Source organism: Corythoichthys intestinalis, chromosome 10 (genome assembly GCF_030265065.1).
Source record: "Corythoichthys intestinalis isolate RoL2023-P3 chromosome 10, ASM3026506v1, whole genome shotgun sequence".
Lineage (NCBI taxonomy): Eukaryota > Metazoa > Chordata > Actinopteri > Syngnathiformes > Syngnathidae > Corythoichthys > Corythoichthys intestinalis.
The window spans coordinates 43,890,838-43,913,076 of record NC_080404.1 but is presented as its reverse complement, the minus strand read 5'-3'; the positions used below and the strand labels follow the sequence as shown (position 1 = coordinate 43,913,076).

Here is a 22,239-nt window from a genome sequence, read left to right as displayed (position 1 = left end):
TCCTTTTGAAAAGCAAAATATGATATCCCTGGAATGACGGATGACTTGTCATTTGTTTTGATGCTTCTGCGCACCGGCGCGTGTCGGACTGCGAATTAGAGCGCATGCGTAATACTTGAATGGTCTCAATGGACAAAAGCAGTCTGAACGGGCACGCCAAAAAAACGGATATGACAAAAAAATCGGATTTGTGCATTAAGACCTGTAGTATGAACGTAGCCTAATTGAATGAGCAGGGACAAACAGCTTGGAGTCAGACGTACGTGCGCTATTCTCAAACCTGAACGCACCCCGAGTCTTGGATGACAAATCAACAGAGCAGAGAGTAGACACAACAGAGAGTAGACACAACATGGATGGTAGTTTCTTCAATTTATTCAGAGTTGAGTAAGTAACGCACTGCTTTTGACCAACACTGCTATTGAATATGTCATTATTATCATTTTAAAAATTTAAGTGACGGGTAAAAATAGATTATGACCCGATTTTTATGACCCTGTCAGTCAAAATGACAGACAACGAAAAAGTCTAGCGCAACCTCTGGGGAGGGCTGACAGCGATGGTTTGGTCGCTGCTAGCCCCCAGGTCAAATACAAATAGCTCAATTTATCACACTGGATGCCCAACATCATATTTTATTTTACCGTAATTTCCCGAATATAACGCGCACTTTTTTTCCCCAAAATCAACTTGTAAACTCATGGTGCGCATTATAAACGGGTACATGGATGGAGACAGAAATATATATGTATTATATATATATATATATAAACCGATTTTTTTTCACTGACACGGCCACGTTGTGTTGAAGAAACATACGCGGCGACCCGTTGCCGACCATTACGGTACGTGACGTCACCGTTTTGTTTCGGTAATACTTCACTCTAATCAGCCGAATGATTTCGTCTGTTAAATTCTGCTTTTTTCACTCTTCATAAAGCACAGAATTTAGTTTCTTAAACTCATTTGAGTCGACGTTTATTGCAGTTCCGCAATTCGGACCATAACAAATGTAAGGACACACACTTCCTATGTCCGTCAACTATATCGGTCCCTCGGGAAACTCAAACCCAAATAACAATAGTTCCTTTTGTTACTGTCGAGTTGACAGCTATGAGCTCTCACGGATTTCCGACTTACGTTCTCACTTTCATTTTACCGTATCAATCCATGGAAGAAACATTTATTCATCATGAGGAAACGAGCAAGTTATACAGCAGCCTTTAAAAGAAAAGTCACATCTGTTTTGTTTTCTCCTAGATTCTGGTAAGTTGGAGAAGTTGTCAAATCATATTATTACCGTAAATATTGTCAGTTTACGGTAATGTTTTGAACTACCAATGTGCTATGCTTGTGCTGTGTTTCACCAGTCAGTAAAATGACATCTCTGTATCTGTATACAAGCTCTGTTTTCTTCTAAAATTAGGGTGCGCGTTATAAACGGGTACAATAATTTTGCCTAGATTTTACAAGTAAATTTGGGGTGCGCATTATACACAGGTGCGCCTTATATTCGGGAAATCACGGTAGGTTATTTATGTAAAAATAAAAACTTAAATGTAATTTATTTGCAACCTTATTTTGTGCTGCACAACTGATTTCCCAAAGTTTTGTGGATTTTTTGTTTTTGTTTTTGTTTTTTCCTTTGTTGAAACCACTGCTGTATTAATAACCCTATTTATGGCTATGGGACTTGGTATCAGCAGATCCTCAAAATCAGGCGACTCTGACTCGCATTCCAAAATACATGTGATTGGGATGTCCCTAAATGTAAAATGTAGATTTGCTCAGAAAATATTTATTAGATGTTGGCTCAAGAAAGATCATGTGAAGCGGGTGATAGTAATTGGCATCACTGGGTATGTTTGAACATGCCTGATGAAGAGTTGGTGGACGGGAGGTTGTTAAAGACAAAATGACTTGGGCCAATAAAGTTGGGTCAGATGCTAATTTTAACATCTTTAACATGTGGTCTTCATTTGGGTGAATGCATTCACAGCATAATGTCTCTGACAGTTAATAAGTCAGGATCCAGTTGTCAATAAAAAAACAGAACCATCATATGGATTTGCTAAATTTAGCCACAGACTTCAAAATATTTTGACATGACATGGCGCAGGGCCGATCTATAGGGGACCTATTTTCAAAAACTTCTACTGGACTGTCTCAGGAAATTAGAATACACAATATTCTAATTTTTTGAGACAGTCCTGTGTATATATACAGGACTGTCTCAGGAAATTAGAATACACAATATTCTAATTTCCTGACTGTCTCAGGAAATTAGAATATTGTAGCGGCCGCCTGACGTAAACAGAGCTTTTCTGGTGAAAATTCTTGTGAATAAATGTTAAATCCCCGAATTCTTCATAGATATGGACGTGAAAGTCTCGATTCTTGGTTTAAAGCAAAGAAACCGTGCAGTTAGTGTTTATTGTACGTAAATATGTCGAAGTACAATGCTACTCTGTTAGTGAATGAGGTTAGCGGCCGCCTGACATAAACAGAGCTTTTCTAGTGAAAATTCTTGTGAATAAATGTTTAAATCCCCGAATTCTTCATAGACATGGATGTAAAACAGTCTCAATTCTTGGTTAAAAGCAAAGAAACCGTGCAGTTAGCGTTTATTTTTATGTAAATATGTCGAAGTACAACGCTACTCTGTTAGCGAATAAGGTTAGCGGCCGCCTGATGTAAACAGAGCTTTTTTGGCGAAAATTGTTGGCAAGTCTCAATTCTTGGTTAAAAGCAAAGAAACCATGCAGTTAGCGTTTATTTTACGTAAATATGTACGCCAACTCTGTTGGCGAATGAGGCTAGCGGCCACCTGACATAAACAGAGCTTTTCTGGCAAAAATTCTTGTGAATAAATGCTTAAATCCCCAAATTCTTTATAGATATGGATGTAAAACAGTCTCAATTCTTGGTTAAAAGCAAAGAAACCATGCAGTTAGCGTTTATTTTTATGTAAATATGTCAAAGTACAACGCTACTCTGTTAGCGAATAAGGCTAGTGGCCGCCTGATGTAAACAGAGCTTTTTTGGCGAAAATTGTTGTGAATAAATGTTTAAATCCCCGAATTCTTCATAGATATGGATGTGTCTCAATTCTTGGTTAAAAGCAAAAAAAAAAAAAAAAAGTGCATTTACCATTTATTTCACGTAAATATGGCGAACTATGAGGCCAATGCAGTAGCGGCTGATTTCTCCCATTGATTTTTTTTCACAACGTATAAAAATGCATGTATGGTACGAAAAATATAATAATTACCTTGAATCCTCTAACAAATCACTCCTAACACAATCCTTCCTATTTGTATGAGGCACAGCTTTCGTACTTCTTCAAAAATCCATGCTTAAATCTGGCTTGCACATGAGCGTGTGCTGTCTTCGAATGACTATTAGTAAATGAAGCTCAGCCCCTCTGTGGTTAGGCATGACACAAAGAATGACGAAGTTTCAGGTCAATAGAGTTTTGAAGTGATTTAGCAAAATGATGATTTGGAAAAACTGTAGGTATGTCGTATGAGCAAGGCTAATGATTATCTGGTTATTCTCACATTCATTTGCATTCAGTTAATAAAAATTGAACTGAAAGTTGCATTTGGTACTGTATGACAAGGAAGCACTTGCCAAGCAGCAGGTTTTAGAGGTCTGATGAAATTTGTATATACAGTACAGTATTGCTAAACCGATGAAGGGGGTTGAGTTCCAGGTCAAATCTGATTTGCAGGTGCAGAAGATGAACATGTCTGAATAATATTTGCAGACTTCTCCATCTCAGGAATGTCAAAAATGAAGGTTAAAACCACAGTTTCCCATTCGCCTGAAAGCTCGACTCCCCAGTAAACAGAGTTCAGTTGAGATAAAACCAGTCACAATCTAATCGGCAAGTCTGACATTAGACAGCACAAACAACAAAACCTTTAAAAAAAACAAAAACTTACAAGTACAGCCAAGTCCACAAGTACAAGGATATTTTTAAAACAAACAGAAAAGGTCAAAAGCTTTCCTAACAGTATTGAAACGGCGAGTTCCCTTATTATTTGTTTCTGCAGACTGAAAACATTTTGGTTTGGCGTTAAGATGAGACATCAAACGCCTTTAATTTGAGGTACACCTAGATCTGATATAAGCATTTTTTTAATGTGTCAATTTTGATATATGCCTTGACTGTATCAATAGTGATATAATGAAAAAACAAATGTTTGACTTTAGCATCATCAGTTTGTGGAGTGGATAAACTACAAACAAGTGATATCTTATGGGAATAAAACTTTGTGTATAATTTGCAGAGGAACCAGTGTAAAACCAAAGAAAATAAATAATCTGACATTGAGCGTTTAGACTACGTGTGTTTTGTCTTTATGATTGTATGTTTCCATACTTAGAAAGGCAGTGCAGCTCAGAAAAACTTTGAGAAGTTTATCGTGGCCGGGCAAGCAGGTGTGTGACCCTCTTGATGCGATAGAGCATTCCAGTTGCCGAGAAAGCCACGTTCTCATTGATAGTGATTGATAGGGACGGGCGACGCATACAACATAATGCTGGCTGTTAAGCCCGCCCACACAAATCTCATACTATAGTGCACTCCAACACAGAGAAAAGAATGCACGCAAACATAATAAAAAAAAAAAAAAACAGTTCTGACTTTTCAAATTTGTGCTAAAAAAAAATGCATAAAACTCTGCAAGAACTATGCAACAAAATTGGAATTTTCTTGTTTAAATTACTTTTAGGCATTGGCTGCACTTAATAGGTGGGGGACCTCTGTGTGCCTCACGATACGATATGATTTGCAATACAAGGCTCTCGATAATGACCTCACGATATGGCTGTTTGACACGGAGAATGGAAGTCTAAGTGCCCGGTTGGTCTGAACAGTTTTAATGTTTCACATTGAGAGTATGACATACTCCCATTGTGATCATTCAACATATCGTGTTTATTATGACAAAGCAGCGAACAGGAAGGGGTTATGGGGGGACAGAAGAAAAGAAACACAAGAGAAGAAAGAAAAGAAGCACAAACAACAAGAAATACATTGAACGTCTACATTAAATATTAATATGTGCTAATATCATATGAGCTATCGTCAGCTAGATGTATTTCCGGTTGACACCTTGTGGGGGGCCTGTTGATCGGGGAGAGTGGGGGACGGGGGTGGGAGAGTCTATAAACTAAGTGACTGAAAGGGCTAGAGTGTACATAAATTAGCTCTGTGATGTAGAACCCAGTAATCGTGTGAATCCCTTGTGAGTGTAAGCCCGTTGGCGACCAACCCTTCGCCACCCATTGCCCATCCCGGCACCGGGACCCCCCACCCGAGCGCCCTATCACATCCAGTCGCACGCGAGCCCCTCAAAGCACGCGATAGCCACACAGACGAGTGCAGACGCCCTGCGGGTGCCAACCAACCCAGGGAGGGAGAGCGGGGGGTTCAGCGCAGCCCATCCCTCATCCCGCAGCCCAGCAAAGGAGCCACCCCCCCCCCCCCCCACCCGGGATCCAGGGTGGTCCCCCGGGCCACCCGCGTACCCATCAAACGGCCTTCAGGGATGGCAAGAGGGGACGCACCATCAGCCCCATTTTTGGTAGCAACCTGTTGGTTCCTTTTTTTTTTTTTTTTTTTTTAAAAACAGTGACACCTTTTAAAACAATATACAGTGATCCATTGCTATTTCGCGCTTCAAACTTCGCACCCTCAATCCATCACAGATTTTATTTTTTTTTCCCCAATAAAAAAAATTAATAACGCCAGCGTTTTATAGAGATGCCCCGGTCCGATCACGCACAGCCTCTCACTCTCACTCCTGCTGCTTTTCTTGGTCAGCAGTGCAGCTGGTGTTTGCATGTTAAAGTTAACGATGAAGTTAAAAAGTTAAGCTTTGATCTTGCCAGAGAGGCTTGGTAGTGCTACCACCAAAGGGGCCGAAAGCATCAATCATCATTTAGCTTGTCAAAAACTAACGGTAGTGTGCTGTGGCAACTCATTCTGTGTGTGTGTAAGTGAGGGCTGTTCTCAGCAGCTTGAGTGGATTTGAGTGGACTCCCTCTTAATAAAGACAGGCATTTTGCTAAGTTATTCTTGTTTAAAAATAATTTGGTGGCACAGGAAGTTTTCAATATATTGCCACAACCCTACTGCACAAGCTTGCAAAATGTTCTTGAAGTGCAAAATTGAATAAAAGTTCTGATAAGAATAAGTAAACACACTAAATTCCTTCTACGTTACACATGAAAGATCCACTCTAGCATCTAAAATGTGCTTACATGTGTCATTCACTTGTTGTCTACACAGTAAAGTGCAATGCTTGACGCCTAAACTGGAAGACACACAAGACTGTGGCTGCTGGGCAAACAATAATTTTGGCTTAAAAAAAGCATCTGTGTATTTTGTTGGACTTTTCAAAAAGATTTAAAGGACATGTGATATGCTGTCCAAGAGGAAAAAACAAAATAACGGCAGTCACTCAACTCAGCTTCTGTCAAAAATATATATAAGCGAAGTGATGGTTAGAAAGGAAAAACAACACAAGGAGTTAGTGTTTTAGATATTCCAGTTATAATGCTTTCATACACAACTCACTCAGTCAGATTACTCCATGACAAATTTGGAGAAGGCCCCAATATGAAGGACTACATCTTAGAATCTTCACCGTCAAATGTGTACGTAGAAAGTATTTAGGATATTATTAGGAAAAAAAGTTGTCCAATTCTTCTAGCTTATTGATGCAGACTTCCTTTTTCGGAATGTCAACGAGAACCATTCCCTAATTTAGAATTTGTGCTTGCCTCCTTCTTACCTGATGATAAACGGCATGAATGGCGCAAGTCCCAGAGGTGAAGGGGAGCCATCCATTGGAGATGGGTAGAGTCGGCTGAGAACCAGCAGCAGCAAGAAGAGGCTGGGATGAAGCTTCACTTGACCACTGTCACTATACATGCAGTACAAAGATATAGTTATCCACTATGTATCACCTCTACTCACAAAGCAGTGTTTCAGTCAGTATGGCTAATTAAAGAGGGATGACAAAAACATGACAACATTATGGGATGTTTGACAAAATAATGGGATGTTAGAATAGAACATTAAAAAGAAAATCACATAGCTGTGAAGTGACAATTGTTCCTAAGGAAAAAAAAAAAAACCTACACAGTAACCAGTATTGCTCATGTAAATTTCAAGCAGAAAAAGGGAATGGCTAAAATTGGAAGATTCCGATACTATAATTTAGTAGACATAAACATGACATGCGTATGCATAAAAACACCAAGAAAATGTCGAGTTGTCAACAAAAGATATCCATCCATTATCTCTAATGCTTATATTAACCTCTACTTACCGTATATTGTAATTTTTGGACTATAAAACATTACTTTTTCCCCCTGATTTTGAATCCTGCAGCTCATAGTCCAGTGCAGATTACTTGTTGATTTATTTGGGTTAATAGGTATCACTTTATTTGACAGCATTGTCATAAGACTGTCCTAATTATGACATGACACTGTCATGGGCATTAATAAATGCTTATGACAGATGTCATTAAGTGTTTTAATTTTGTGACTAACTCCATTTATTACTCCATTCCAATACTCAGCAGATTGGAACAGTGGGTAGGGCTTACTGACACTATTCTTCAGTGGTTCACATCCTATTTACATGATAGGGATTTCTTTGTGTCAATCGGAAACCATCAGTCAGAACGAACCAAATTCACGTGTGGAGTCCCTCAAGGGTAAATTCTTGGACCACTCTTATTTAACATCAGTATGCTTCCCTTAGCTCAGATAATGGAATACTATGACATCTCCTATCACGCCTATGCAGATGACACACAACTGTACATTTCTGTGTCCCCACATGATTATAGTCCCTTAATCTCCCTGAGTAAATGCATTCATCAAATCAATGAATGGATGTGCCAGAATTTTCTCCAGTTAAATGTGGAGAAGACAGACGTGATCATTTTTGGGCCAAAAAAGGAAAGGTCAAAGATAAGCAGGCAACTTAGCACAATGTCACTTACAGCTACAAATCAAGTCAGAAACCTTGGCGTAATTATTGACTCAGACCTAAAATTTGATAGCCATCTAAAGTCCGTCACTAAATCTGCTTATTACCACCTAAAAAATATAACCAGAATTAAGGGGCTTCTGACTCAACAAGACATGGAAAAACTTATGCATGCATTCATTTTCAGCAGATTGGACTATTGCAACAGCATATTTACGGGGTCTTGATAAAAAATCAGTCAGGAAGCTGCAGCTAGTACAGAGTGCTGCAGCCAGAGTCCTCACAAATACAAGGAAGCTGGACCACATTACACCGGTTTTGAAATCGCTACACTGGCTTCCAGTAAGTCAAAGGATAGATTATAAAATACTACTGCTCGTCTATAAAACACTTAATGGCCTTGGACCAAAATACATGCTTGATTTGTTAGATTCCTATGAGACATCTAGAACCCTAAGGTCGTCTGGAACCGGTCTCCTGCATGTTCCAAGAACAAGAACCAAGCAGGGTGAGGCAGCATTTAGTTATTATGCTCCTCACCTCTGGAACAAGTTACCTGAACGTCTGAAGTATGCTCAAACTGTTAGCTCTTTTAAATCAGGGCTAAAAACACTTTTGTTTAGCACTGCATATCCATAACTGTCTATATATTTCAATCTACTTGCTTTCTATTCCTCTTGTGCTTATCTCCATTGCTGATTTCAATTATTATTAGTAGTAGTAGTAGTTTTTGTTTTATTTCTATTTATTTATTTTTATTCTATTTGTGATTAAATGCGATTTTTATGTATAATTTTATTTCCGATTTTGATTGTCTTGGTTTTTACGTTGTATTGATTTAAATGTGATTTTTATGATCTTCATGTGATGTAAAGCACTTTGAATTGCCTTGTGTTGAATTGTGCTATATAAATAAATTTGCCTTGCCTTGCCTTATGTCCAGCTCGGATTTTATACAGCCATTCAAAAGTGAGATAATTTGCCGGATGACACTAAGGCTAGGTTCACATGGCAGGTCTTAATGCACAATTCCAATTTTTGGGGATATCTATTTTTTGGCGTGCCCGTTCAGACTGCCTTTGTTCATTGAGCCCGTTCATGTATTACGCATGCGCACTAACTCGCAGTCCGACACGTGCTGAGCAAACTGACTCGCATGCGCAAAAACACCAAAACAAATGACTACACATGCTGGCTGTATGTCATTACAGGATGATCATATTTTTTATTTCCAAAAAGAGGAAACAGTTAACAGACATTACTCATCCCCGTTTCGTCTTATATTCAATGTTTATATGGCATACGCCATCCAAGCAATAATGATATATTGCTTATTTGGCGCACAGAAAGAAAACCAAACATTATCAGGCTAATCATTTTCTCCATTATAATTTTTTAGAACTGTGGTCAAGCCAGCTTACTGCGTAAAAGCAGAGTTACAGCTAATCGCTAACGCTAATGCACAGCTACTTCGCTGCTGTCCTACCTGCCGCTCTCGCTCTTTGCTGACGTAATTGCAGCATGAATTCCGATTTGGAAAACCTGACAGTTCAGACCGCCGCCACATTCTGGACAAATGTGGTCCAGATCGGATTTAAACCACATACGAAAGTCACCCACGGATTTCAAATGGTCTTCTTCTATGTGACTTGTCCGGTTCAGACCAAGTTAATGCCTCGCTCGAATCGGAAAAACACAAAAAAGTCGGATTCGTGCATTAAAGCGGAAGTTTAGAATTTTTGACATTAGGCTTAATCTTCGAGTTAGCAGGGGTTTAGTTAGTTAGTGGAGTTGATTTCAACAAATTCCGTGCAGTTTGTAAGTGATTTCTTAGTTTCAGGGCTCCGGAGTGGCTAAGCTAGCGTGAGTCAATGGGACCAACTGAGCATGCCAATAAAAACCGATACAGATCTACGAACAGATCCAACAAAGTCAAATAAATTCAAAATCCAGATCACTGTTCCAAAACACCCATGTGGGCAAAAACAATGTCGAAAAAAAATGTCGTAATTCAATCCCGATGAAGAACGAGGAACAATACAAAAACTGGTTACTTGCTGCTGGCTACGACATAAAAAAATTAGCGGTGAGAAAAGTTTTAATAACTATCCTGAAAACATAGCCAACACTATTGATTGCATGGGTAATCAAAGATTTTCATGTGTGCATATGCTGTTTTTTATGGCATGCTAAGTCAGCCTAATTGACTCACGGTAGCTTAGCCACTTTGGAGCCCTGAAACTAACAAATAACTAAAAAACTATACGGAATTTGTTGGAATCAACTTCACCAACTAATTAAACCCTCGCTAACTCGAAGATTAAGCCTGATGTCAAAAATTCTGAACTTCCCCTTTAAGACCTGCGGTCTGAACCGGACCTAAAAGACATCTGTCATAAGCATTCAATAATGCTCATGACTAAAGCTGGGAATCTTTGGGCACCTAACGATTCGATTACGATTACGATTCAGAGGCTCCCATTCGATTATAAAACGATTACTGATGCACCCACCTCCTTTTTTTTTTTTAAAAAATGTTTTTTACATTAGTTCCGAAATTGTTCACAAATCCTCTCAGGCTAAACCAAACTACTATTTCAGTATCAAGTTAACATATAACAGTAAACAAATATACAAAAATAACAATAAAATACTCCAGTCCCCATTCTGTATCAGCAGCTTTAAACTACATTCAATTAATTTATTGTTGTGAATCAACCATTACAGTTGTTAAAATTGCTCCCGTTATTCCATAATTTCCCTTCTGTCTACTTTTGACATGTCAAAGTTTTAAAACTGTTTCATCATTTAAAGATGGATTCAAGACAAGATTTTGCCGATTTAGGAGTATTTTAGATAAAAAGTTAATTAGATTCGCTACAACAGAGCCTTCTAGAGAAGTCTACTGCTTTAAGATGGCGGCTGTTTACTGACGCCGGCAAGTCATTTTGCATCTCTCTTCAATAATACATGTTCTAATACCGCTGTCGTCTGTCATTTTGCATCTAGTTCTACATATATATGATATCTACTGTAGCCGTTTGTTTGTAGCAACTAGCAACCGGGCGTTGTTTGTAGCGGCTGTCAGCCGCAGTCAGGTATGATTGTTTTTTTTATCTAGCGGCATGAGTTGAACATGTTATTGACTCTCGGTCCATTCTTCATTGCTTCCCAAAGATCGCGCTGACTGTGTTTTACTTCCGCTTTACCTGGTATAATTCAATATTCGGAATTTGAAAGTTTGTGAATCATTCTCGAATCTTCCACGGCCGAATCGTGAATAATCTAAGAATCGGAAATTTCGCACGCCTCTACTCATGACGGTGTCATGTCATAATAATGACAGTCTTCAAATAAAATGTTACCGGTTAAAATCTTTTGGTTTACATATCCAATAATACAGTGAGGGCAGCTGTGGCTTATAGTCTGGTGCATCTTATCTCTGAACAAATGCTGTTTTCATGTCAAATTTTGACATATAATTAAATGTTTTAACTTGAAACTTCTAAATGACAATAATCGTCCCTAAGAGCAGTTACATATGTCTTGTTCGTTTCTTCAATTGTTAGTGATGTCTTGGATTTCTTGATATATAGTAAAGTCAAAAAATTGAGATTTGGTTCCGTGGGAAAGCCATGAATGTTTAAACAACCAGCCAAGAGAGTGGGGGGATTGTGAAAGAGTCCTCAATTAATTGGATCCATAGTCAGATAAGGCTGCCTGGAAAGCTGTTAGATGATTCAGATGCTTTTAAAAAGAGTTTTGTCTGAGCAGGCAAAGATAAGGCCGATAAATCTCAGTGGATTCAACTCTCCACTGCAGAATCACCAGATCCAAGTCGCTAACACATTAGCTGGATTCTGAGGTATTTCAAGTTAAAGTTGGCTGATTGAGTGAAACGTTTGATCTCACCACCATGCCTAGTTGGAAAGTGCTGACTTTCTTCCAAGCACATGTTTGTTTGTAAGATCATTTGAAAGTAAGGTGTGATTTCATGCTCCAATAGAACTGGTACATGAACTTGATAGAAAAAAAATCTTCCACATCAAAATCACAAATGAGAAAGTCAATATGGATTCCACAACCCACTCACCTTTCCACTGAGACAGCTGCCTCCTTGAGTTGGTTTAAAAGAAATGGATACAGAGCTGGGAAACGAGTGAAAAATTCACGACCAGTCATTCTAAAGCAAAGAAACAGAAGCACAAGAGGGGGAAAAAAGTTACTGCATTAACAGATACAGTTTACTAAAAAAGACAAAAAGAACTCGCACTTTGTTTTCCTTCAGACATTTTTTTTTTTTAAATCACAAAAATCTGGCATTTGAACAGGCGTGTGTAGACTTTTATATCTACAAGCATGGCAAATGGCCAGTTACTACAAATTGTGATAAGGCTGGATGTTTAAGATGAAACTTAGGAAGAAATCTTTCTGTGTCAGCTGGTTGTATTTATGTTAAAGATGATATCAGCGCTATCAATGCAAGGTCACGAAGCAGAGAGGCCTTAGTCTGGGCTCAGTTAATGGAGCAGTGATCCACATGAATTACATCTGGACTCAAGTAAAATACATGGGTGGAAATTCCTGTAAACAGAGAGAAGCAAAGTCTAATAAAACCCTGACAAAGGTTGTAAATAATGTGGGATCTTAGAAAGCTGTTAGAAGACCTATCGAAACAAAACAAGGACAAACTGTCATCATGCAGTATTTGATAAATTACATGGAATTGAGTGTTGATTAATTGTCTTAAAGCATATTACCTAAAATTGAGTGCACTATTTGGCTACAGACAGCAACTGCACTTCTGATTGACAACCCTATAGTAACGAAAACGACATAACAAATAATAACAACAAACACCGAAACAGGAGTTGATAACAATGAAATATATATAACAATTGGTGGATAAAAAATATTATTTTCTATAGATAATGATCAGTGTGTAGAAAAAATGCCATATCTGATACAGGGTCCCCCCAGGATTGATCAATCTAAATTTAAGACTTTTAAGACCTTTTTTAATGCCATTTCAACTGAAAATGAATACTTTTCTCGCACCATTTATTTAGATATTATTGAAACATATAACAAAGCACTGAACATCAAATTTAACCTCAATTAGTAAGCGAGTTTGACAAAAGAATGCACCTTTGATGAAGATACAATTAAAACACATTTAAAGTAACATTATAAAGTCTTTCAGATTTTCTTTAAACACACACACACACGCAAGCACCCAATAATTATGGACAAAAAGAGGAGGAGGACAGGACTCAGACCAGCCATCTTCTGTAACAGGCTAGTGCACCTGCCAAGACCCCAGTGAACATGGCTAACTCTTGAGTTAAAACGGCGATATTCACAATCATTCGAAAGGGAAACCGAAATGTTTACGCAGGTCCACTGCCTTCGCATGACCCATAAACTGAGACCCAAATTATCTGGATGTGACCTGAGCCCCTTTCACATACTCCAAAACACCGGGAATATCGCGGAACAATTTCCCGTGTCGACTGACACGGAGTTTACACTAACATTTCACGGGTCGCGTCCTACTATCCTGTCCGGGACTTTCCCAGGAACCAGTGCGCGTGAAAGCAGGCGTTAAATTCCTGGGTCACAGCAGATGGCTGATGACTTAAATATCATGGCAGCGGCCGATGTAACTTCCTCCCTCTTCGCAGTAGGACGAAAAGCGGCAAACAAACATCGCAATTATAAGCATACTGTAGCAAGCTGGAAACAGCTCAATTAAACTGAAAACAGGCAAATCAAGTTAATTGATCGTGCTCAGGCTGGGTCGGGCTTTAATACCCGCCGACCGGGTCGGTTCGGGCTAGATTTTTTGGGCCCGATTTTACCTCTATCTTAGTCTTGATGAGCTTAAATTGGCTGCAGTTACGACGTCGGGAATGCTCCTTCCGGGGAAAAAAAACACGATTTGACCAACATTTTGTTTAACAAACTTTTCCAGCGTTATTTCATTGTGTAAATGCATTTATAATTATCATAAAAATATGTAGACTATTTAAACATTAAGAAAATGTGCATTTTTTTTTTTTCCTGCTAACTGAGAATTCATTACAAAAGACAGTTACGACATCGGGAACGCTCCCTCTGGAACGAAACACAATTTGACCAACATTGTGACAGCCGATGCCGACCATAAATGACGTAATATTGGAAACCGATCACCGATTGACTCATTTGAAGTATATGAATGGTGGTCTGTTATGGTCTTCAGAATCCGCAATCCTTCTGCCTGCAGGGTTTCGTTCCACCGACAAATGGACGCATTCCCGATGCAGAGGTTTTGCCGGTTGTGGTGGTGGTAGTGCTGCTAGCCGGTTGCGTTAGCACACAGTACTGTGTGATTGCCTGCTGTTGTGATGTTGATGGTAATGAGCTATGTTTGTCGCTCTTCATATGGGACTCCAAGGCCCCAAGCCCCATTGTCATTAGAGACATTTTTTTTTGTGCATAATATACAGAAGGCTTCTCGCTCGTTTGGGACGGCTTTAACCCAAGAGTATTTGGGGTCGAGTAGCCATTTGGAATTAAACTTGCACTTCCCCATGCTGTCCGAGTCACTGTACACTGCTTGCTTCCAAATTTTGGCGCGCACGAGGTGTATTTCGATTTGTAGTGGAGTGCATCGTAAAAGTTCCATGCGTCATCTTCGTTAAGGAAAAAAAATCGTCACGGATATAATTTAGGTTGCATTGAGATGTTCTTGAAAATTAAGACCACAGTGAAAAAATTCCAGACTTACAACAGCTAATTTAATACTTTTAATATCTATATTTAATGAAAAACTAAATTCAATGCTTTTTTAATACTTTTACTAACCTGCGGGTACCATGTGATAAAACATGATAAAATGACATCAAAGGCTATTAAAATGTTTTAGCTAATTGCAATATAACAGTGTAAAAAGTACATTATTTTACTTTTTCTTCGTATATTTAATTTTAATTTTGAGAATATTATGCCCATACGCTGCTGGCCAAAAGTATTGGCACCCCTGCAATTCTGTCAGTTAATGCTCAATTTCTCCCAGATAATGATTGCAATTACAGATGCTTTGGTCGTAATATCTTCATTTATTTTGCTTGCAATGAAAAAACACAAAAGAGAATGAAAAAAAATTAAATCATTATCATTTCACACAAAACTCCCAAAAATGGGATGGACAAAAGTATTGGCACCCTCAGCCTAATACTTTGTAGCACAACCTTTAGACAAAATAACTGCGGACAACCACTTACGGTATCCATCAATGAGTTTCTTACAATGGTCTGCTGGAATTTTAGACAATTGTTCTTTGGCCAACTACTCCAACTCTCTGAGATTTGAAGGGTGCCTTCTCCAAACTGCCATTTTCAGATCTCTCCACAGGTGTTCTATGGGACTCAGGTCGATTCATTGCTGGCCATTTTAGAGGTTGCCAGTGCTTTCTCTCAAACCATTTTCTAGTGCTTTTTGAAGTGTGTTTTAGTACATTGTCATGCTGGAAGACCCACGACCTCTGAGGGAGACCCAGCTATCTCACACTGGACCCTACATTATGCTACAAAATTTGTTGGTAGTCTTCAGACTTCATAATGTCATGCACACGGTCAAGCAGTCCAGTGCCAGAGGCAGCAAAGCAACCCCAAAACATCAGGGAACCTCTGCCATGTTTGACTGTGGGGACCGTGTTCTTTTCTTTGAAGGGCTCGTTTTTTTCCCTATAAACTTTATGTTGATGCCTTGTCCCATAAAGCTCTACTTTTGACCAGAGAACATTCTTCCAAAACGTCTTTGGCTTTCTCAGGTGAGTTTTGGCAAACTCCAGCCTGGCTTTTTTTATGTCTCTGGGTCAGATGTGTGGTCCCCCTGGGTATCCTACCAAAGAGTCCCTTTTCATTCAGACGCCGACGGATAGTACGGGTTGACACGGTTGTATCTTCGGACTGCAGGACAGCTTGAACTTGTTTGGATGTTAGTCGAGGTTCTTTATCCACCATCCGCACAATCTTTTGTTGAAATCTCTTGGCAATTTTTCTTTTTCATCCACATCTAGGGAGGTTAGCCACAGTGCCATGGGCTTTACACTTATTGATGACACTGTGCACGGTAGACACAGGAACATTCAGGTCTTTGGAAATGGACTTGCGGCCTTGAGATTGCCCATGCTTCCTCATAATTTTGCTTCTCAAGTCCCCAGACAGTTCTTTGGTCTTATTTCCTTTCTCCATGCTCAATGTGGTACACAGGACTGAGGTCGAGTCAACTTTAATCCATTTTAACTGGCTGCAAGTGTGATTTAGTAACTGTCACCACCTGTTATGTGCCACAAGTAAGTAACAGTTGCTGTTAATCACACAAATTAGAGAAGCATCACATGATTTTTCAAAGGGCGCCAATACTTTTGTCCAGCCCATTTTTGGAGTTTTGTGTAAAATGATAATGAGTTAATTTGTGTAAAATGATAATGATTTAATTTTTCCCCCATTCTATTTTGTGTTTTTTCACTGCAAGCAAAATAAATGAAGATATTGCTACCAAAGCATTTGTAATTGGAATCATTTTCTGGGAGAAATTGAGCATTATCTGACAGAATTGCAGGGGTGCCAATACTTTTGGCCAGCAGTGTAGCAGCTCTAACATCAGGAAATTCTATCTCTACAGCGTCATTTAAAATATGGGTGAGAAAAGCACTAGTTGGTTAAAATAATTACGCAATATAATGTTACAATACTGCCCCCTGGTGGTGTATTCAATGTTTTACATTGCCTATCTTATGCCAAATGTTTTTCCTGTCTCTAAATGGCTCAAAGTTGAAACCCAAAAATGTAGATTTCCATTCATTCTTGCCATTCATTTTAACCGTGTGATGCTATCTACACAATTTGTATGTGAATAACTGCTGGTTTACACAAAGTGCAGGTCAATATAAACAGTTCATTCTACGCCGGTTGGGGGGAAAAAAGGCAGACCTGTTTTTTTTCGAATGTTCATCCCTCCCTTTCTTCACTCCAAAGATTCTTGTAATCAGTGTGCTGAAGAGAAGAGTTGAGGAATTCCTTACCTGAAATAAAATAGGAGTGAAAATGGGAGGGACATTGGGCATGAGAAACATAACACTAAAAGTAAGGCACACGTCTGCATTTGCAAGCAGTTTTACAGCTAGAAATTGTAGAAATATCACAGAAGATGAATCTGTATCTGTATCTTTACAATGTTATCTGTGGAAACTAAACCCATACATAAAGGTGAAACCAACATTTCCTTCTAAGAACTCTACATAAAGAGTTTTCAGATTTCATGCCAAAATCGTTGGTAAATGACAGTTTAATTAAGATCTACATTTGGAGGTCAAAGCCTCTCAGTTCGGTTTTGTTTTATGGTGCCTTCTTTTTAGCTAAAATTAAAATAGCCATGATATATTTTAGCTGTCGAGGAGGGGCGAAATTCATGGAAACTCACTGCCCAGACAGGAGAGGTGAAGCCAAGTACAGCAGCCTGCATTCCATCCGACACAAAACAAATGATGTTTTCTCCCAGACGAGTGTCCCTGTAAAGAGCTCTCAAGATGTTCAGCGCATGTACCTGTAATGAAAGTATTTAGGCACTAAGCTGAGCCAAGCACATGGCTGGACATTAGCTCAGAAATTTGTTTATACAGTAAGTAAAATGCTACTACTGGCACAGGTCCCACTGTAGTTAATGAGCTCATTTGCTTTAAAGGGATGCTCAGAGTTAAAGACTTGTAGGCTCTAATAAGCCACAATTGTTCTCCTTTACTAAAATATGTTAGTAGAAACACATATATTATTGCCATTAGTTTAAAACTATAATATTTAGTACATGTTTTCACCTACGGAGGGCACCATGTTTCATACCACAATGCACGCTAGGGGTGAGGACGCGATTGGCCTGGACTGGGAGAATAGCTGTGCTAGCTAGCAAGCAAAGCTAGTATGACGACTGGCATGATTTTGTCACATCCTGCTGCTGGTCAGATTGTTTTGTGAAAGAGATGTGGGATGAGTTTAGTGCTGCAACGATTAATCGATTAACTCGAGTATTCGATTAGGAAAAAAATATTCAAATTTTGTTGCTTCGAGTATTCGTTGATTTAAAGTGGCGTTGTAATGGTTTATTTTGAAAGTGTTCGCATTTAGTTTTATTGATTAGGGTGGATACATTGCCCTATGGTCTGCCTCTTTTCACATAGCTGAATCCAACTGCTCCCCGTTAAGACCAACGTAAGCTAAGTTTTTGTTTGGGCTAATGTTTTTTAATGCATTCACAATTTAGTTTATAGGTATATTTAGCCGTTTTTTTGTGGGAATGTGTCTGAACCATTTGTTAAGAGCATTGTAAAAAAAAACTTTAGCATTTTATAGCATTTAAGCTAGTGGACTTTTTCTATCTAAGTTAGCCAATTGTTCTGTTGTAGTACATAGATCCTCTTTTTTTTTTTTTTATTATATCGTTTGAAGCTCAGCTCAGGTATTTTAATTTTTCATGTTCCTTATCCGATTACTCGATTATTCGAACTAACTAGTCCATCGATTAATCGACTATTAAAATATTCGATAGGTGCAGCCCTAGATGAGTTCCCAACGTCGTACCAGCATCTCAACTCTAGCTCATCAGCAGTGTCTTTAAACCGATCCTAGGCGGCTTGTATAGACTTGCTGCTGTTGTCAATTGCATCATTGCCTTGTTTTTTCCGTTTGTCTGCCTCTCACTGCGGTTTTCCCTTGGTTTTTTTTAAATTATTTTTTTTTATTGATCCCGACCTACTGTCACGGACTTTTTTTGTGTGTCCTTTTTCGCGATCGCGTGTTTTTTGTGTGTTCAATAAACCCTGTCACACAATCCCTATGTTATTGTTGTCTGCTTGCTGTCTGAAGTGAGCCGCGTTTTTTAAATTCAGTGGTCAAGCCAGTCGCACTTTCTTTTCAGTTGAGTTTCCCTTTGAGGTTTTACCGCGCAGACAGACAACGCATGTGGGTTGTGATTGCTTTAAGAGGAAAATCATGACTAACATCACGCCGAAGTAGAGTCCTGTTGTGTACGTGCTCGTCTGACGCACGGGAAACGCAGATTCAAATCCCGCTGAAGACTTTCATTTAATTGCTTTTGCTGCTCGTTTTGTGAAATATCGACAGTGCTGTCCTGCTCATCACTTTTCTGCTCAGGTTCAACTTGGAAGGGGAGAACCGACAACATGTTTATGTAGCTAACGAGTGACATAGTGGGAGTATGGCGGCGCTGCCCAGTGACATCATAGCCCAGGGTGCATTGCGTCGTCAACAACAATGGCGACCTATTAGTTAAAGTAATTTTTCAAATTTTATAAAAACGAAAACATCAAGAGGGGTTTTAATATCAAATTATTATACCTCTTAATAACATGTATCTTTTATGAACTACAAGTCTTTCTGTCTGAGGTTCCCTTTAACCCTTTAACACTTAACGTGTCGGCAGCGACGCGATCACGCATGTCGTCTTTGAAGCTTCGTCACGCTGTAATTACGTCACCCACGTGCCGCTGGTTGGTCTCATTTGAAAGTACGGAAGTTGATGTCCACACCAGTTTTTATTTGAAGTCAATCGACCAAGAAAAACGGGAGATAATGTCATTTGAGTTTTATAGTTTTATTGCACTCATAAATATGCATTAAAACGCTGCATGGACCATGTATCTATCTCCATATTTCCATCATTTTTTTGTCCTTTTTCAAAACCGAAAGCAGCACAAAAGACTACATATCCCAACAGCCGTTGTGATGTCAAGAAGGACGAACCGAATGTGGACATTTTTTATAAATTTCCGAGTGAGGCGCCAACTAAGGAAAAGGAGACATGCGAGGCAAGTAACGGCCGGTTGGTTTGAGCGAGCGACTTTGAAACGTGCAGAATGAAACTAAAACTAAATTTTGCGCAAGCTAATGCATTATTTCATTAACTCAAGGAAGAAGATGAGCCGTATTTGTCGTTGTTTTCCTGGGATGAGTCGGCGTCTCGGCGAGTAGAAGTGACAGGCTGACAGCAGCGCGCAAAGTCCACAAACGGCTGTGTGACGTTGTGTGTGACGCAGCTCCCTGACCTGTTCATGCAGAAGCTTTATTGAGTTCGCAAAAAAAAAAAAAAAAAAAAACCACTTTATTGGGTCGTATGCCAGAAAAATTTGAATTGAACTGAACTACTTGTCAATATTTTTGAAAATACTTTTTTCCCAATGTTATATATATTTTTACTTCACTATAATCTTTTCAATTTTTATAAAGATGAGTGTTCGAGAAGCTTGATTGCATGTACGTATATACTTCAGATAAGGTGATGCGTATAATACCTAAATTCACAAAGAGATATCCTCCACATCCTTTTTGTGTTAGATGATATATATATATATATATTTTCTCACTATTTTGCACTGTTTTGACCATAGTGTGTGTAAAGGCCAAAAACGCCTATGACCATACTTGCTGTTTGTGTTGAATTGTCAAACATAAAACTATTCAATCTTATTTTTTTCTATTGAATGTTTATCCTAACAAGTAGAATAAATATCATCAAGCTTCAAAACGGTTGGTCGAGCATGTTTGGTTATCAATGGGACATCAACATTACAAATTTTGAAAAAATATTTTGGGATTTTTTTGTCTTTTTGGGTCCAAAATGTGGATTATAATTGCTCAGTGAAGAAAACAACAGTTTGGACATGAAGTTCAAGGTGTCCTTAAAAAAGGGACCCAACTTGGCCATTGTGAACAATTTTTTCTTTGAAATATAAATGCACATCAAATGCATGCAAATTCGGCCAAAATAGGCTTAGGTGTTAAAGGGTTAATAGAAAAGTCTGTTCCACTAGTACGGAAATTAGTCAATAAATGCCAAGATCTGTAAGTCTTACAAACCTGGGGAACAGTGGAACCATCTGTATTTCTGTCAGGAGTAGGCATGGCAAGGGTAATCAGCTCTCTCATGGTCATTTTCAACAGACTACAACTTGAAGATTTTGGCTCAGATGAGAGAAGAGCCTGCAGAAACAAGACAAGAGCTCTTAAAACAGCTTAGCACAATCAGGCAGCAGAGTCTCATTACTATACAGTACATCTTTTAACAACATCTGAATACACTGCATCGAAAGAGTATTCTCTTTGCGTTGTTACAGTTTCAATCCGAAATTGGCAGAATAGTTCCTTACATGCATATATGCCTTTTCGCTCAATGCTTTTACCTTTACTGGTGTGGCAGAATTCTTAAATAAGAGAAGCTAATGTTTTATTGATTCCCCCATAGGGAAAATTCAGATATTGCAGCAGCATTATACAGCATAAAGTCAAAAGTATAAAATACTATTTAAAAAATCAATAAATAACCTATATAAAAGGTATATAAAATTAAATAAGTACAAACGGAATCTAATGTGACAGTGAAGATAGGCGCAATGACAAAATAACAATGCTGACTAGAGTTGTCCGATATCATCGGCTAGCCGATAATATTGGCCGATCTGCTCAAATTCAGCCAAACGCTAGCTATATGGTTGACTAAAACAAAATCCCGTTGAAATTATTAAATGAAAACAGCACCTTTGCACTACTTCCATCATTACATGGCTAAATGGCTGTTTGGACATCCTCAATGTACTTTTGTTGTAGTGGCCTGTTTGTTGTTACACTATAGTGGCTCTACTTGTTTGTATTAAAGACAATTTCCATGTGTGTTTCTAATATATACCTGCTCACTATAGATGAATCTGATTGTGAAAAGAGCACCTTATCCTCAAAATGCAAAAAATAAAGCCCAATCACCCTTCATGTAGTTCAGCGAATGTTAGTTAAAAAATAATAGCTAGTCATGCAGCTATTACAGTAACAATAACACCAAAACTTATTGTTATTTCAATTAGACCCTACACTGAAACAAAATGGAGGTCAACCTACATCACAAAAAAGAAGGGTGCTTCACGGAGTTTGTCACTTTTTTTTTAACTCATGACTGCCACCTCCGGCTTAAAGCGTAACTGCAGCCTGTGTTAAGCCATGCTTGTACGAGCATGCACGCATGCTTGTGCAAGCACAAAAATAAAGCAACGGGCCATCAAATCAGTACCAGAAATATAAAAACGGCAGACGTGATTGTTTACTGTTAGTAGCAGGTCTGAAGTGGGTTAGAAAAATGTTTTTGCCAAGCGGAGACAAGGCCTGGTGAAACAG

At 38.8% G+C, this 22,239-nt stretch overlaps 1 protein-coding gene across 1 annotated transcript in view; it reads right to left on the bottom strand.

Annotated features, from left to right (window-relative positions):
• thada (THADA armadillo repeat containing) overlaps positions 1–22,239 on the bottom strand; it is a 167,672-nt gene that overhangs the window by 83,513 nt on the left and 61,920 nt on the right. Inside the window, exons 24-28 of the mRNA XM_057847681.1 lie at positions 20,935–21,057; positions 17,489–17,611; positions 16,999–17,090; positions 12,111–12,200; positions 6,807–6,938 (exon numbers count right to left, since the gene is read on the bottom strand). Of these exons, the coding sequence (XP_057703664.1) occupies positions 6,807–6,938; positions 12,111–12,200; positions 16,999–17,090; positions 17,489–17,611; positions 20,935–21,057 (560 nt within the window). The remainder of the gene's footprint in view (positions 1–6,806; positions 6,939–12,110; positions 12,201–16,998; positions 17,091–17,488; positions 17,612–20,934; positions 21,058–22,239) is intronic.